The sequence below is a fragment of the Lipophrys pholis genome (genome assembly GCF_963383615.2).
Source record: "Lipophrys pholis genome assembly, chromosome: 10".
NCBI classification, from domain to species: domain Eukaryota; kingdom Metazoa; phylum Chordata; class Actinopteri; order Blenniiformes; family Blenniidae; genus Lipophrys; species Lipophrys pholis.
Genome location: NC_137640.1, coordinates 17872086 through 17890352, shown reverse-complemented (window position 1 = coordinate 17890352; position 18267 = coordinate 17872086). Strand labels below are relative to the sequence as shown.

Genomic DNA, 18267 nt, shown 5'->3' with positions numbered 1-18267 from the left:
AATAATCCATAAAGTTTTCTATGTACAGATGTGAACCTGAATATGAGTGCATGACTGAATCGATCGAAGAGAAAGTAAACACTGTTAAAGGAGCGGGATATCAGAGTCAGATGACTGATCACGGTCATCATGTGAGACTGTTTATACTGACAGTCATGAGACTCCACTACTGGTGGGCAGAGGGGACCCTAAGAGGAGTGTGTGTGTCTGTGTCTGTGTCTGTGTCTGTGTCTGTGTCTGTGTCTGTGTCTGTGTCTGTGTCTGTGTCTGTGTCTGTGTCTGTGCCTTTGTGCAATAAAAAAACTGTGAAGCACGGAGGGCCCTGATCTCTGAATTGTTAAAAGATTACAGTGAAGCCTGGTGTGCATATACACTGTCATCGACATAGAAAAGCCAAAGCCTTCAAAATAAAAGCAATGGGAGTTTTTCCAGTCCTGCTCTACATTGCAGAAACTGTCTTATTATAGTTTCAGCTGACGTGGGCTAATCTAATTTTGAAAACCTTGGCGCAGGCAATGTTTCAGGCCCAGTGTGTAAGGTTTGTGTTCTGGGGCAGTGGGGCTGCATCATGAACTGGAACATGTTTTTTTATTTTTATTTTTATTTTTTTAAAGAACATTTTATAACAGCTGTATAACTGTTTTACATCAGAATTGCACTCTCTTTTGTCTGGATTTGTGATTTTGACATTAATAAATCTGCGTCGACTCTACACATTCCACAAAACGTTTCTCTGTGTGTGTTGCGTTTGCAGAGGGAGAACCGTCGTCTTCAGGAAGCCAGCATGAGACTGGAGCAGGAAAATGATGACTTGGCACATGAGCTGGTCACAAGTAAGATCGCTCTGCGGAATGACCTGGACCAGGTAATTCAGCGTGGTCCTCAGCTGCAAACACCGGCTGTTTTGTGCAAAAAATACGCAGTCTGAAGATTAATATGCTCCAAATGTATTCTCGCTATTCTCAAAATGTGCAACTACCAGCTTTTTCTGTGCAAACTAATGTTAGTTGTTAAAAATAAGGACACTGCAAGCAGAAAAACACATCCGCACCTTTGCTGATATGAAAACACCCGAGCAGCTGCTGTATTTGACGACATGCTTCGTGACTGCAGCAACAATGGACACTCCTCAGTGGAAATTTCAGAATCTCGTGTATGGGTTGAATGGCTGTGCACTCTGGTAATTCTGTGCAATAGCTGTACGTTTTGGATGAACTGATCTCTGTGCTTTTGAATGCTCAGGCTGAAGACAAGGCTGATGTGTTGAACAAAGAGCTGCTGACCACCAAGCAGCGCCTGGTGGAAACAGAGGAAGAAAAGAGGCGACAGGAGGAGGAGACTGCTCAGGTAGCATCTGATCTGATACCTGTTTCACCTCCAATGTTTAAACTTCTTTAAATCAGCTACAAAGTGGAAAGTGTGTGGAGCAACACCAATGTTTGTGTCACATGTGACGGCCCCCTAATGGCTCTGTATTTGGGTTTGGTTTTGAACTTTTTATTTAAAACTCCACAAGGAGGTACAATGAGTCAACTGGACTCTTCTGCCTTTGTGGTTGAATTGTTATTCAGGGTTTTTGTTGTGGCGCTGGAGCCGTTCCAGATTACACTGTAAAGAATAGGGGACAATCTGGGGAGGTTGTAAAATTCAGAGATAACACAGAGAGACGGTGTTCCTCACACACAGTCACACCAACAGGCTGTTTAGAGTTAACAGTTCAGACGGTCATCATTCTAACATCACAGAGAGCAGTCCTGGCCTAGAATCAAACCAAGGTCTTATCACGAGGAAGCACACGACCCACTGCACCACCATCCACCCCAGTATCAAATTAATCAGCCGAAATGTTTTGTTGACCCAACATCCAAGTGGCTGGAGCTCAAACACTACATGAGTTCAGGTCCGATAGTTGCACACGCTTGTGCCACCCTCACAATTAATCATCACAAAAATGAAGCCAGTTGCTTATGATGGCACCATGTCACACTCGATCAAGCATTGAAAAATTTTAACTTCTTTCAGTTTGATTTAAACAGGGAAAGAGCAGTGATCACACCTCAACTCTGCACTTTCACTGTCGCTGTTGAAGTTTCTATATGGTCCAAACAGAAGCTCAGGAAAGCCTTTTATTGTTGATTACAGAAGAAGTGTCGAGAGTAGGATCAATTTATTGTTATATATTGTTTTGTAATCTTCTTCTGGCTTCCCCAGCTGAAAGAAGTGTTCAGGAGGGAGCTGGAGAAAGCAGAGTTGGAGATCAAGAAAACCACGGCAATCATAGCAGAATACAAACAGGTTGGTTGTTGACATTTCTCTTCATTTTGAGCAGTCTGTTACAGTTGACCCGGACCAGTGCAATGAAAGCATCATAAATGCTTCAAATATGTCTGTTCTCAGTTATGGTGCGAGGAATATTAATACATCCTGGTAACATTTACTTTTAATGCACTTTTTCCCATTTTTCTCCAAAAGAATCACTGCCACAGTTTTTCTCTATAGAAACATTTGGGCAGAAGCCTTTCACTTCTCAGACCACATGGCTTCTGCAGCCTGCAGCAAAGACATTCTCTGAAGCTTTCTAGAAATAAGATTTGCTGCCATCTGCTGGTCACTTCTGGGTATCCGAGTACCTGTCTGACGCGTCTGTCTTTTTTTTTATGTCACTCTTAAAATTGTTTTGTAAATATAGACGACTATTACGAGTAACACATAACGATGTGACACGTTTTGAATGAGCACAGCAGCCTGAGTGTAAAACACTACATACATTTATATATTGAGATCGACAGTGCATGAGGTCGGTGCACTAGACATTTTAAAGAGAAAAACTTGTGTTTCTCTTTTAAAATATCTTGTAGGTCCAATGTGTGATGTCATATGTACTGAACAGTACTTCCTCTCTATGTGCTTCAGATCTGCTCCCAGCTGAGCACCAGACTGGAAAAACAGCAGGCAGCGACTAAAGAAGAGCTGGACATTGTGAGGGTGAGTTCTTCTTCTTCTTCTTCTTCTCCTCCTCCTCCTCCTCCTCCTCCTCCTTCTTCTTCTTCTTCGTTGGCATCCAAGAAGTTGCATTACTGCCATCTGCTGGTTGTGGCTCGTCCCCACCTCTCAAAACACAAAGAAAGAAAAAAAGAAAGTTCAGATTTCTAACAGGAAACACAATTTGTTGCTTGAATCACCAAAGCTTTTCTTTTGAAGTTACATTAGATGCATTGATTTTCATACTTTATCACACAAAACATTCGGACTGACATTGTTTAACCTTTGCCAAAGATCCTGCTTTGCTCATTGTAAGGTCAAGTGTTTGATTGATTGATTGATTGATTGATTGATTGATTGATTGATTGATTGATTGATTGATTGATTGATTGATATTCATTTAAACTCATCATAGACTTGTACATATATTTTCATTATATTCAATACACTGGAAAAAAAAAGCTTTCTTATTCCAGCCTCTTGGCGGCACCATCATGTTATGTTGATTTTGGATGTTTTTGTTAATGAAATTCTCAGGAAATTAAATGAAATCTCTCAAACATTTATTTACAGTTTAGTGCCATTGTAATACGCCACAATAGAGTAAAAAAAAAATGCAGATAACAATAAAAAATTTTGCTGTCACTACTTTATTTTAACTTTCTAAATATGACATGAAAGCTCTTAACCCTCTATGGCATGACTTTTTATTTTACAAGGGAAAAATTCAAATGCTTTAGTTGTGAGGTTTAGGGGTTTGTGGCCGTCACATGGTGTTACATACAGATGTCACTGCTCTGAATTTAATTCAAGGGTATTTTATGAAGAAAGGAAATGGCTTGAAGTATTGTTTGGGGCTTAGAATATCTTCTGTCCTTCTGGAGTTTCAGTGAAGTTGGAACTGGTTGCTGTACATGATGTTGTTCTGAGGAAACGGATGGAAAAACACCATTTTAGTATACAAACTAAAATGAAAAATATTTCAACCATCACAGATGCTTCTTTACATATATGTGCATGGCGACACATTTTTTTCACCAAGTTATTTCTGTTTAAAGTAGAAAAGTAGTTTCGATTGTACCTTTCGCCTTCCTGAGATGGGCGTCCAATCCACACATTCCCATACTTAATTCAAACCTTGATTTTTTGATAAAGAAACATTTCCCGCAACATTTTTAAAAAGATACAAAGGCTAAAAAAGATTTAAAAATCAAAGGAAACCGTGCCGGGGCCAGAAATGTGGCTTGTTGCCAGAGGGCTATGCTGTAGCGGGTTAATGTGTGAGGATGGACCTGCGTCTTGTTCACTGCCGCTGACTTGCACTGCGATTTGTGTGCCTGTGCAGAGTAAAATCATGGGCTGTGACCACTGCAAGGATCTGTTCAGCACCCTGGGGTCTCTCCAGGCTTCATCCCCCGGCAGCAGCGGGACGTCGACGGAGCCGCTGGATGAGGAGAAGGACGGACTGAAGGAGCAGCTGAGGCAGCTGGAGCTGGAGCTGGCACAGACCAAACTACAGCTGGTGGAGGCCAAGTGTCGCATCCAGGTCAGCAGCTCCTTCACACAGGCAGCAACAAATCAATAACAGTAACAGTCTCTCTATTGCAACACGGCCTACCGGGTCTGAAAGGCCACTCTAAAAGAGATCCGTGGAGGTTTGAATCATAGGACATCTCACAATATTGTACTTTTGAGCTTAGTTATTATTCAAAATGCTGATAATTGAACAGGCATATCCGTTACCGTATTTTTTTCCTGCCCCCAAAACACATGAGAGGCTTTTGCCCCCATATACCTCTTCAAGTATGAGAATATTTTATGTGAAGACCAAATAATAACTGATTAAAACTAAACATGCTACAAACAGCGGCTTGATCGGAGTGTCTATTTATCCTCCTTTTCCATTCTTAAAATGTATTGTTACTGTCAAATATATTTATCTAATCTAGTTTATTGTCTTTCATTAATTATTTATAATATTTGTTTGGACCTTGACAAGCTCACCTCCTCCTCACTCCTCCTCACCTCCTCCTCACTCCTCACTCCCCCTCACCTCCTCCTCACTCCTCACTCCTCCTCACCTCCTCCTCACTCCTCCTAACCACTGAGGCCTGCCGGCCTTGTTTTTTCTGCAGGAGCTGGAGCATCAGCGAGGGGTCCTGATGAACGAGATCCAAGCCGCCAAGAACTCCTGGCTCAGCAAGACTCTGGGCTCCCTGAAGAGCTCCACGTCCTCGTCCTCCAGCTCCACATCACAGGCCCCGTCCTCTCCGAAGGATGGGCCCGCTTAAATCCGCCCTCCCACCTCCCGCTATGTCTCCTCCGCAGGATGCATGCGAAGAGTAACGCGAGCCGAAGCAACAAGTGGCGGAGAGATGTGGTTTTGTTTTTCCCAGCAAGTGAGGAGCTCACAGGCTTCATGAACTTCCAACAGGCTGAAAAGATGAAGAGAAGAAATGGCCACCTGTCTTTACGTGAACTGAACGTGTCTGTTGACCACGGCTGCTTCACAGATGGTGGGTCGGGTGAGGGCGAAGCATCAGTGAGGCCTAATTAGAAGTTCAGCCGTCGTCGCTGCTCACTCAACTCACATCACTGAATCGCTCTCACGGGCCAATTGTCTCCCTCCGGTGGCAAACTGCTGCCACTGCAGGAATATCAAACCATTTATCAGTGTGTAATTGTTTTCTGATGGCTGACAATAAGCCTGCATTCAGTCTGACAATTAGGACTTGGTCTTTCTTAGTGATAGCGGTAAAACTACATGACAATAGTAATATATCTTTGCTGTTTTGAAAATTTAACAGACCACACAAACGCTCTTCATTGCTGGTGTCCAGACACTCTGACAAAGGAATAAGGCACACAGTTTTAAATTAAAAGTTGTATTTCTTTATAGTAATATAACCTAAACAATGTTGTTATATATATATATACATATATATATAAAACTAGGTTTTTTTGGTTGGTTTGTTTTTTCAATTAACCTTGTATAGTTCTTTAAGCGAATGGTGGGGGGAGGGGGGACACAAGGAAGCATTCCTACAAGTCTTTTCTACTGTTTAGACAGTTAACGTCATCTCCGTAGAGGGTGACCAAAGCACAGAGCGTTGTCGATGTGGTCGAGTCCAAAAGCCGAGAAGCCAAAGTGACAGTCTGTTGTTTAAATCTCGTTTCCTGCTCATGATCATTAATCATACCGCCATTAATCCCTTCATCTTTGACCATCTTTGAGCTGGGTCAGTCATCTGTGTCTCATTCCTTTATTTGGATATGCTCAATTTTATTACGACCACTTATAAATGACATAATGCATGTCCTCATGAGCAGTTCATGACTCAAAACCTGTTTTTAATATATTCAAGCGATAAAATAAGCTTCCTTTACATTTTCTTAGTAAATCTGTTTTTGTTGAGCTCCTTGTTTTAGTTACAGATGTCTCTGTGAAAAATACCAGCTCGGGTTTTTCTGCTTTTAAGCTGTTCATTCTTCTGCAGAGTTAAATAAAATGGAGAAAATGGAGTGCACCCATCTCCATCACGTGAAGTAATGCAGGTCCACGTCCTCAGAATCTGTTGACTCAGCACATTAGATTTTACAATTGCACTTTAGAAGACAGCAGAAGCGATAAAGTACTTATTATTTTTGGTCGCAATTTAAACTAAATCATTTTATTGTTCCATAATTGCCAAACAGTCTTAAAGCCATTTGGAGGACTGTGCCAAAACCCACTTTTCTCTTTGTGTCAAAACGTTGAACTTTTCTTTGAATCCACTGTATTCCAGCAGCTCTGCTTCAGTAACGCGGAATTAAAACTTACAAATCATACAATATTAACAGTAACTTCATTTTCACCTTAGTTTGAGGAATGATCAATCCCCGGTTTGTTACATGGGCTTGCTTTATCATCATAACAGGAATGTGTAAGAAAGATGAGCAGCAGACGGCACTTAAGACTTAAAACAAAAGAAGAAGAAAAAAAAAGAAGCAGAATACATGAGTGGTGTTGATTTTATAAGAAAAGAAAAAAGTCTGCTCACATTTTGTATATATATATATATTTTTTTTTGTTCCAATTAAGATTCAGCCAAAAGGTTTTGTTTTGTTTTGCAGTAGCATGAGCTCGTGTTAGCGCTGTGCTCGCGGCAGGTGGATGAGGTCACACCTGCTCCACTTTCTCCGTCATGACGGCTGACGCTCACGTTAGCCTTTGGACTCGAACCCGTCCTCTGTCACTGTCGTGTGTGTGTGTGTGTGTGTGTGTGTGTGTGTGTGTGTGTGTGTGTGTGTGTGTGTGTGTGTGTGTGTGTGTCTGTGTCTGTGTCTGTGTCTGTGTCTGTGTCTGTGTGTGTGAGAGAGAGAGAGAGAGAGTTTGGGGTGTTTCCTCTTCACGCGGCTGCCTTCTCTGTCCGCCACTGAAGCTGTTGTCTGACGAGAGGAGAGAGATCAACCTGGACTGTGCCATAAGCCCCTCTCTACCACCCCCCCACACCCCCACACCCCCGTTACCGGACATGTCTGCTGAGTAGTATTCCAGCATCTCACACGTTTTACCCCTGGAGCTGAGCAGTAAGACATCCCGGACTAACACAATGTTGACATTGTAACACTATTTCAAAGATGTTTGTTCGAAAGGTAATTTTTTTATTTTATTTTATTTTTGTAAATGATTGTTGTTGTCGAGAAAACAGCTGCCAGTTTATAATCCACCCTAACTCACATCTAATTTCCTCGTTGCAAAAGCAGTCGTCGAGTCCCGATTCCAGGCGTGGCGTGTCGTGTAGTTTACAGTTTGCTGTCACATCACAGTCCAGTTCCACGGGGAGGAGCTGCTTCTCAGCCGGTCCGATCTCCCAACACTGTTTCCTGTACAGTAACTGTTTGAGCTGCATTAATAAAATTCAGCGTTTACTCTTTGTTCACACACTGAGAGCTTTGATTCAACTGCACATTGTATAGTAGAAATTCCCACTGGTGCCAGTGTAGCATGTAGGGAAACCTACATTATCTAGAAATGAATATTTATCATTGTGTTTTTTATCAAAGTATAATCATTTAAGAACATCTTATCTTCGCTGAACCAGAGATGGAATGTTTCATATCCACCGAGGAAGTGGGTCGATGGAACCCGTCATGATTATAAATTTGGCCTGACCATTAAATCCCTGTAACGTCTCCTCGACGTTTTGTTAATGATTTGTTACACAGAGGGAATTTCTGCACCTACTGACCTGGGAGCCAATGGAAACCATCCTTCTGTCAAATAATGGAAGCATTACCCTCTGCCATTTTGCAAAATACTGACACTTTGTGGTGTACGGATTATTTGGAAAGCCCAAAGTGTGTTAATAATAATCAGAAAAAACAAAAACAGCACCATAAACATTTCGTTTTTTTAATTTCGGTTTGAACCACGCAACCCTGTAAACACTGTCGGACCGTTTGAGTAAAACTACTGTCCCTCTATCATTTATGCTGCTTTGTATCTTGTATAGTGCAAGAGAAAATTAGAATACTCAAAACAGGAAGCATTGAAGGGTCCTCAAACTCAAAACACAAGAGTAATAAAACACGACGCTGCCATGCATCACCACACCCAGTTTGTGAAATAGATTGTCGAAACATCAATTGTCAAAAGAAAACATGTCTTATAAGAAATGCAGAGTAGCAAGGCTGACGATAATGTCCAGCTTAACCAATGTTTAGTGTGTCACCAAATCAAAAAACCTGTCAAACCTGGGGTTCTTTCAGATGGATTTTTAGTTATATGCAAATTATAGCTCAGTGAAAAATGTCAAAAACAATAAAAAAAAAAAATACAAAACAAGATGACACAGAACTTCATAATGATAATGTGGATGAGATCCCACAATACTGTTGAAATGAACCTTTTGAATGAAATGGGGTTTTACAGTCAATTTACACTTCACTGCAGAAATGGTGTCGTTTTGTTTAGATGTGAAAAGAGATTTAAAATAAGGATGAGTTGAGCTTCCAGCATTAAGAGCTGTGCTTTGAATATTTATATGTGATTAATGTAGCCATCTGCCAGCAGGAAGATCTCCTATAAGGATCTTTTTTTTTATTTTTTTTATTTCACTCCTCACTGCTGCTCTGCCTTCTCTTTGGTTTGAAGGTTGCTGAAACGGTCAGTGACCTCATCAAAGTAGTTATCGGCGAAGCGGAGCATCTGAATGACGGCACTGAGCAGCAGGATGTCGCAGTTTACATCCAACTCCAGCTCCTCGCTGTAGTTCTTCACCGGCACCACAAAGGACATTGGCACGCCGAGCCGAGAGCTGACCTCTTGCACCTGGATGACGGAGGGTGAGGTCAGAACAGTTGCCCGTTTTGTTTTCATACTTAAAGAAAAAGTCAGCGGGTGCAATCTCCTCACCAATTCCTTGATGTAGCCGCTCAGATAGACTTTTTTCACGTCCTCTTTCACCAACGGGCAGGCTTCATCCACTTGAGTGAGCAGAACCAGCTGAGGAATCCCTGGAAACACAAGACGGCAATAAACAAAACTACCGTTCTGGTGACTTTCACGTGGACTGTGTAAATCTGAGTTCTTGGGTGTTGTAACTGGTCTGAATGTCCCCTGAGCAAGTCTGCTCACTAGAGACAGGAGTGTTGCACTACTATGTAAAGTATCAAGAGTTAAAGGAGCTGCACAGGAGTGGACTTGCGTTTAGAGCAAGAAGGTCCCAGTTTGAGTCCAGTCCAAAGAGTTTGCATGTTCTTGTGCGAATGGAGGTTTTCTACATGCTGCATTTTGTCCACCTGGTTAATTGGTGAATACAATTTGCTGTTGTTAAAGTCTCCATTGCTAGAAATGGATATACACACTGGCGCAGGCAGGGCAACTTTACCCGACTTCTCAAGACAATTTCCTATTTACAGTTTTGAGTCTGCCGGTGTTCACGTTCAAATGTGACGTGAGAGACCACTCCCAAAAAAAAAAGTGTAAAGGATCTATAGAACCTGCAGTGTGTGTGTGTAACCCTAACCAAGACTTGTCCTTTGAATCCCACATGAAATGCTTTCTGTCACCTGTATTGGCTCGATCCATGCATTTGTTACTTCTACTGTCACTTCTATCAGGGTGTCCCAGTAATTAAAAGTACAGACACTAATAATAGATACAGTAAAAGTCTTTGGTTCAGGTCCCCTGTGGGCTGCGCTGTCTCCTCTCTCTGTGTCTTCCTGCAGGACTCCTGACAGCGGACCTGGAGGTTCATGACCTCGGTCTCATTCTCCCATCAAGTCTCCCATAAACTTTCAATTCAATTGATTCAAAAATATTGCAAAATGTCTGTCCTATACCAAGTTTTACCACCGACAGGAGGAGTATTAAATTGTAGCGCCTGGAGAAACCTTCCATACTCACAGGGAGAACAGGCAAACTTCACACGGACAACTACCAGGTTTGACCCAAGAAGGAAATGAAGCAAGCCCAGCGAATCTACTTTAAAAGTTAGATAGACTACAACCATACTGAAATATAAATACTGTCAATTTTTACTCATTTCTACTGACCCATCAGGTTGACCTTCCTGCGGATGGCATCCAGCTTTTCCTCCATGTTTGAGGACAGAATGGAGATCTTCGAGGCGTCGATGACGTACGCCACACAGTGGATCTTGTCTTTGAGCTCCGGGGTCTTGCGGTAGCTGCTTGCCTCCGAACTCAGGGGAGATGTGGGGTTGAACTGAGTTTAAGGAGAAACTTTTGAGTCACTTACAGAAATCTTTTCAGACATTTACCAGCATTTTGAATGCAATAACTACAGTACCTGATAACGGTCTGGCAGATGACCTTTAACAATATTGCCGATGTCTTCGAAATCAAGACCGGCGCCCTTTCCGTCCTCCAATCCCATGGTGTCACACAGGACGATTGGCAGAGGCTTGCCACCACGCTGAGCTTTAATAGAATAGGTACGGAACTGTGGGGTGCACAACGATGCCGTCGGGTCATAAACAGAGGAAAAGTGGTCAGCAACCTCGTGAAACTCGTGAGGTCTCAGACACTCACCTGTGTGGTGAGGCTGGTGGCTGAGCAGCCAGACATGGCCTGGCTGGTGACGTGACCTCTGAATACAGAGTTGATCGAGTTAAAGAAGCTGGACTTTCCAGCTCCAACCGGTCCCACCAGCAAAACTCGAACCTGAGAAACGGAGACGACCAGAGGTTTGTAGGCTTTAACGCTCTCCATCAGCTCCTTCCTCCTCCTGTACCAACAAAGGCATGAAGAATTTTTTAATTATTTTTCTTTTTTAATGTAGGAACAACCTTTTTGCAGCGGTGATAACGTTTTAAACAATTTACAGTGTATTCATAATTTTTTGGTTAGACTTCACTTGTATACCAGGTTTTCCACTGTGTGATCAGTCCCAAAGCGCTTTACATTGTTAATCACATTCACCCATTCACGCACCAATAAAGGCTGCTGACATGCAAGGCACTGTCAATCCTTTTGGGAGAAATTTGAGGTTCAGTGTCTTGCTCAAGGGCACGTTGGCAGATGGACAGGTGAAGATGGGAATCAAACCTGCAACCTTCCTATTGGGAGACGACCGCTCTACCAACCGAGCCATTTTTGCGCTAAATCCACAAACGTCTAAAATATTCCCTTTAAGGTAACGACTTTACCTTAAAGGGAAAGATGGGTTCAATCAGAGCATCAGTCAGAGGTATTAGTTTAGTTGTGACCTTGAGGGGCGCCTGGGTGTGAATCCTGATCGGACGAGCAGCGAGAATAAAGAGCAAGCCAGGCGAGTTTACATTAAGATAAGATCCCAGCTGAAAACGAAGGGACTCAGTGAATGACAGTGTAATGCACAATCCAATAGCCAATGAAAAACCTCTTCAGCTCTTGGCTGAAGGAACCAGGTTGATTTATTCCTGATAAACCTTCAAAACTTATTCGTCTCTGCAACACTATAACTAAACTTTGTTTTAAAGTTTGGAGTATGGCTGCTGCAATAGAAAGGTTTCTAGTAAAATGCAGAGGAGCGTAGCCGCGGTCATCTTACTCCGGATGCCAGACGACAGTCCTCCAGGGCTTCTCCAGCTCAGTGGATTCTGTTGAAGAGCAAACAGCAGCGTTAGTGAATGGAAACAAAACAAGCACCCATTCACCACGGATGAGACATGCTACATTACTATAAAACTCTTAATATTAAGTCATTTTATGGTCTTTGTGAGGCGGCTGTTTTATTACTTATATTATTAAATTGAACAAAAAAAACAAAAAAAAAAGAACTAACATTTTGTTAAAACTAAATACTCTAAAACGGAAGTTATTCCGATTATTTAATTTCTTTTGTTTAGTCTAACTCTCAGTGATACTTGAGAAGAGAACTAATATTTTATTGCGTTTTCTTGACAAAAGAGGAAACATTTCTATCATTTAATTGAAAAAAAATTAAGTAATTTTAATAACATTGGTGGTGGAAGAGATATTTTAGGTATAACAAAGCATTGAGTAATCACTGAGAAGGCTCTACGAATTTGTGTCTTAGGTTTAGTCATTATTGTTAGATAATATTTTGTTAGGGCCACATGGTGGCCCAAGACATGGTGAGAATGTCTTGGGGTTGAAATACCACCCAGGCCTTTGCCTTTGCACGTTTGCCCTGTGTGCGTGGTTTTCCTGCCACAGTCCAAAAACCTGCATATGGGGATGATTGGTGACCATGAATTGCCCCGAGGTGTGTGTGTGTGTGTGTGCGGTCGTCTGTCTCATTGTGTTTGCCCTATGATGGACCAGCAATCTGTCCAGGGTGGAACCTCACCTCACCTCACCTCACCCAGCTGGAATCGGCTCAAGCGCCCCAAGACCCTGAACAGGATAAGCGGTCTAGAAGATGGATGGACAATACTTTCCCTCCTCTACGTATGTAAATTCCTACTTAAATGTATTTCCACATGAGCTGCATGGTTAGAAATTCTATCCGAATTGAAAAAAATCAGCTGGTAGCAGTTTCTAAATAATTCAATAATTCTTATATTTTCAATGCCCGTCCCTGTGAACCAGTCCAATGGAACATGCATGACGACTTTATTTTATTTTTTATTTATTTTCAACAATAGAAATTAAACATTGTTTACTTAAATGAACTCACCTTCCACTTGGTAGACTTCACACTCTGTCAGGTTGAGGTTGTTGCCATGCATATCTGCAGCATTGAAGTTGTAATAATTTCCTGGAGCGCTGTACACGACTGGTTTACTGTTATAGATGAGAGCCAAGTCTTCTCCAAAATATGGACCAGAGTTGGCAATCATTTTCACTGCGTATGCACGATTAACGACTGGATATTTGAGGAACTTTCCATTGAAGGAGAACAGAAAAGCCACGTTATCATTCACATACTGTTGAGACTGAGTGAAGGGTTGACTGGCGTAGCCTCCAAACACCTGACCAGAGTTATTATAGCCCACAGACAGAGTGGGAGAGACGTTGTCACATTTCTGGTGGAAGGCTGCGCCGGTGAAACCATGGATGCTGGCCTTATACAACAGCTTCAGTTTTACTCTTCCTAGGTCAGAGCAGATTGTTCTCTGTTGGCCTTTGGTCAGCAGTGGGTCCATCGTGGACAGCTGATCTGTAAACCTTTGATGGTTGCTGACTTTTGAGACTGAAGGACAAGAAAAGAACAAAGGGAAAGAAAAATTACAGGACATTCAAAGTGGAATTGTGTGGAGGTGAAAATGGGGCTGCTCAATTTCAGCGATATGCAGTAATGTTAAGTATTGTGATAACGATACCATTTCCCATCAGCAGTGCTTCAGAAGTGACTTGTTGACTTATAGGGGTTTTGGGGTCATTTTTACTTGATTTTGACCTCCTCACTTATATATAGATTATTATCGTTCAGAATGTGTTTGCTTCACAAATTTACTTTTTAATTTGAAAAAAAAAGAATGAAAATGACAATGTAAAGAAATGAAAAGCATACATTCACAGCGCATGGAAACAGAATGTGTTGTTCATTCATACTTTTGAGATATGTGGCATGATGATATCATGATAACAAATTCAAAGTAGCCTGTGCCGAGCAAAAGCAAAAAAAAAGTGTATACATAAAAACCACCACAAAAATAAGAAACATGCTCACATTCGCCTTTGAGATGTCACTTTTTATTTCCTAAAAATCCTTTAGGAAATCCAAAGTGACACAATATATGATATCAAATATACATTTGAAACAGAACACTGTGATGTAAAAGGAGCGCTTCTGGGTTCAGACAAAATAAGTTGCTGTGATTATTTGTGTGACTGATTAAAGTCAACTGGACATTGTTTCAATAGTTTAAATACAGTTGATCTAAATTAGTTAACTCAACAAGCACATTCAAGAGTGGTTCAGTATGTCATTTCAGCTTTATTCTCTCAGCTGCTCTACCTGTGGGTTAAAACAAGTAAATACACAAGGTGTTCCCACATTTCGCTCTCTTGGTAAACACCCACAGAAACTGAATAAAAAGAATATTACCGAAAAGAAAGAAAGAAACGGGTTTATTACAGTCAGACATGAGAGTCGAGGTAGTTTCGTTTTCCTTGTATCTCCATGAGTCACTGTAAACCACTGTTGTTTCTTTTATTCTATCTAATTTATTTATTTTTTTAATCATTTGTCACCACAAGCATACACGAGATGGCCTATATATAGAGAGAGGAAGACTTTAAATTAAAATAAGTTCTGAACATGTTTTCAGTCTTACCTCCTCCTGGAACACGAACAGTGGAGAAGAAAGAGACACGATCATGGAGCAGAACTGAAACTTAAAGTCTGACGAGCTGAGGAGCCCCTCCCTCCATGATGCCACGCGCTGTGCGTGAGCACTGACGCAGTGCTAGGAGCCTATTTGAATCAGCAAACACGATGGACTGATGGACTGTCATTACATCATTCTTTTCATCCCCCTTTCGGAGGAATAGTTTCTTTGCATTTAACTGATCTTGTTCATGGGGGTTTAGTGCCTTGCTCGGGGACCTCCAGTATTAACCAAGTGCCATTCAAAACCTGTACATTCAAATACAAGGTCGCCTAACCACGGCCTTACCATGGCTTATAAGCACTACTACAGAGCCTCCTGCATGTTCATCACTCATCAGGCACTCTCAAGTCAAGACAACATAAGAAAGGATGTCCAGTGATTCCCAACAATCACACCAGACACGCATTTGACAATGTCTGATCTTAACTCATTAACTCAAAGTCTCAAACATAGCAAAATTAGTTCTACCATTTGACCTCCAACTAACTGATGTAGCTTTGCTTCAACTGAAAGAGGATACATGAAAAATCCCCCTTTTGAGGATTATTGATGAGTACATATAAGCTCTATGTGTTTTTAGGCTGTTTAGAAACAACTGCCCGGCTGTGTGCATGAGCCCTTGCATTTCTAAATAATTTATAATAATGTGAAGAACAAAAGTCAACTCAATTGTAAAACAATGCATCCAACCTACTACGGTACTTAAGTGAGTAGCAGTGCACATCTTTGAAGAAATAAAGTCTTACAATTAGCTTAGTGATAAACTTGAACACTTGAAACCTGAAACGGATGCCTGCATCCATCAATCATGCTGCATTCCAACAAGTGCAATACAAACGTTAAGACGAGTTGAGTTTGAGTCACACGGCTGATTATTTGATAATGTAACAGATTAATCAATGACATGAGAGATACTATTTTGAATTGACTGAGTTCGACTTAAAGTGAAACGTCGGTCCACAGGCTACTAAATGTTTGTGATGAAGGCAGGTTACGACTGCTGTATTTAAAAAAGAAAAGTTTTCCCAGGATTAACACACAATGGACTGGATACGTGCCTTCACCAATAGTTTGAATAGTCCAGACGACCAATGACCTTGTGTATTATACTACCATCAACTAATTATATAACAAAGTGTTTCAAGGCAGTGACGTTATGAAGTGAAGTAGAACGAAGCAGGAATCGAGACTGCTACTTTCCATCTGGTTTTTAAAACTGATGCACAGGAGTATGTGCATTTATCCAAAAGTTGTTTTAGCAGGTCTGATACACTAGAGGGCGCTCCAGTCTCCAGTTTGAAGCTGTGTAGATTCTTACCTGCTGGTTGTCAGCAGGGGTCGACCAGTGGCCACACGTTCCTCATCTTCCTCCGCTTGGAAGTGAAGAATGTTGTCCACAACTTGGTCCTGCACTGAAGAACACTGAGTCCTGATCGCTTGCATCACTCAGCAGGTTTCAATAGATCGAGGACTTCTCGGCCGGGCATAGATGGTGATGATATGCTGATCCTCGGATAATGAAGTTAATTTCTGTGTGCAGTTGTGTGGTCCTTCACCGACCGGTTTGAGAGCAAAGGGTCACTCTGCTGTTGGAACAGCGACAAAGGCCACATTTGAATCGTCACATCGCCGCATGAATCTGATGAGTCAGGTGTATATTGCAGTCATTTGTATGACCAGAAGTATTGAGGCCTGTGAAAACACCTCATTAAATCTTTGTTTACCAAATCACTCATTTTCTTCAGAAGAGTTTAGACGGACTCCTATCGACGTGAAGAAAGAAAGAAAAAAAACTGACGGTCTGCACACTTCCACTGTGAGCTGGGATCGGCCGGTATAGAAGGTCGATAGATGATAACTTAGGTTGGCCTTTAGGCTGTATAGCCAGGTGATCCTTGGGTTCGTACTTGTTGCCTGCGCACTAGTTGCTGTATAACATACGTTTGCTTTTCTAGTACTGGTTCATGTCATTCTTTGTCTTGTCATCATCTCAAAAACAAGGAGATATGTAAAAAGGTTGACCGAATCTACCACTTGTCAAAAACAGACATTAAAATTAATAAAGTTAAGACATTAAAAAAGTTTTATTTCTTTATGAGATAAAAGAAAATGAGGTATGTTTTGTTTGTTTGTTTGTTTGTTTTAAGAAGTGCTTGCCTATAAAGAAACAAAAACAAAACCCTGCTACTTATATGTGAGGTGTTGTGTTGTGTGTTTCCTTCTTGGTTAATGATTGCACCAGTGTTAAAGTGAAACAAGAATTAAACCGCTGAGCAAAGTGTAAGTTAGTTGTGCCTTTAAGAGGCTGAGGCTGGAAGGTCTTTGAATCAGGTCAGAGGAAACATATGAACTTCAGAATTATACAAACTTACTACATGTTTACAGAGCCATAATAAAACATTGAAATACTTCCATGTTTTTGATTTCAAAATGAACGATTTCTTACTCTTGCAGGGACAATGTGTCCTCCTGCAATAGTCTCATTCATTGTCATATTTATGCACATTAATCTTTGCTTTGTGATTTTCACTTTGACCAGATTGCAGTTTTTGTTCATGTACAGCTGAGTCTTGGTTCACATTAATAGGATTACACAGATCTTTGCTTCGGTTGTTAAACTAAAGTAAATAAACTATTGACAACTATTTTGTCCTGACAATGGATCAAATTTGAAGGAAAATAGTTTTTCTTCACAGTTTCCCTCCCATGCTTCAGGTTAGAGGAGTGTGGTTACTCATCAAAGCTCTTGGAGGTTAAATATAAATCAAACAGTGTCTGCAGGCTTTCTCTTTGCACTGTGGCTGTCCAGGCATAGTCACAACGCCACACTATCTTCGTGACCTTGTGGCCTGAGCAAGAATTCGCTGGGTCACTAAGAATAATGAGCCCTTCCTTTTCAACTGAAACTAGGAGCTGCAATCAGAGAGATTGTGAGTGGATAAGGAGATCTAAAACTGGCAGCTGCTCTGCTTTAGATACTAAAATGCTGAAGAAGTCTGAGGCCTGAGGTTTATGACGGAGCCCGAGCTGCTTAATCATCTGAGGGCAACTCCCAAATCAAAAACCTGCGACTGCCTCCAGCTCATGACCGTGTGTCATTAAAGGTGAGTGTTGTTTGCTTGACAGGAAACACTATCTATAGATAAAGCATGTTTTCCACCCACAAACCAAATTACAGTATTCGTACAAGGCCAACCTCATGAGCTAAAATGTCTCGTACTTGAAAATAGGTCTTATTTATAAATGTGCATATTGGGCGTTCAGAAAACATGCGAGCGATTCTGCCTCCTCACAATCTTTATGTTAATTTCAATTTATTGCTTGATTCATTTGCATCTATCTATCTATCTATCTATCTATCTATCTATCTATCTATCTATCTATCTATCTATCTATCTATCTATCTATCTATCTATCTATCTATCTATCTATCTATCTATCTATCTATCTATCTATCTATCTATCTCCATCCATCCACCACTTTATTCATTTAAAT

At 41.2% G+C, this 18267-nt stretch overlaps 2 protein-coding genes across 4 annotated transcripts in view; one reads left to right on the top strand and one right to left on the bottom strand.

Annotated features, from left to right (window-relative positions):
- rabgap1l (RAB GTPase activating protein 1-like) overlaps positions 1 to 6941 on the top strand; it is a 110825-nt gene extending 103884 nt beyond the window's left edge. For all 3 annotated transcript variants that reach the window (XM_080473154.1, XM_080473155.1, XM_080473156.1), the window contains 6 exons: positions 755 to 865; positions 1243 to 1347; positions 2212 to 2295; positions 2914 to 2985; positions 4328 to 4528; positions 5118 to 6941. In XM_080473154.1, coding sequence (XP_080329280.1) covers positions 755 to 865; positions 1243 to 1347; positions 2212 to 2295; positions 2914 to 2985; positions 4328 to 4528; positions 5118 to 5273 — 729 coding nt within the window. In that variant the 3' untranslated portion in view covers positions 5274 to 6941. The remainder of the gene's footprint in view (positions 1 to 754; positions 866 to 1242; positions 1348 to 2211; positions 2296 to 2913; positions 2986 to 4327; positions 4529 to 5117) is intronic.
- A 1415-nt stretch (positions 6942 to 8356) lies between these two features.
- On the bottom strand, positions 8357 to 14784 carry LOC308115583 (interferon-induced protein 44-like). Its single transcript, XM_080473158.1, has 8 exons — positions 14715 to 14784; positions 13112 to 13627; positions 12020 to 12068; positions 11020 to 11215; positions 10778 to 10930; positions 10522 to 10693; positions 9380 to 9480; positions 8357 to 9295 (listed from the first exon to the last, which is right to left on the bottom strand). Exons 2-8 carry the CDS (start codon positions 13578 to 13580, stop codon positions 9086 to 9088), a joined length of 1350 nt encoding a protein of 449 aa, XP_080329284.1. The 5' UTR covers positions 13581 to 13627; positions 14715 to 14784; the 3' UTR covers positions 8357 to 9085.
- Positions 14785 to 18267: the final 3483 nt, after the last annotated feature.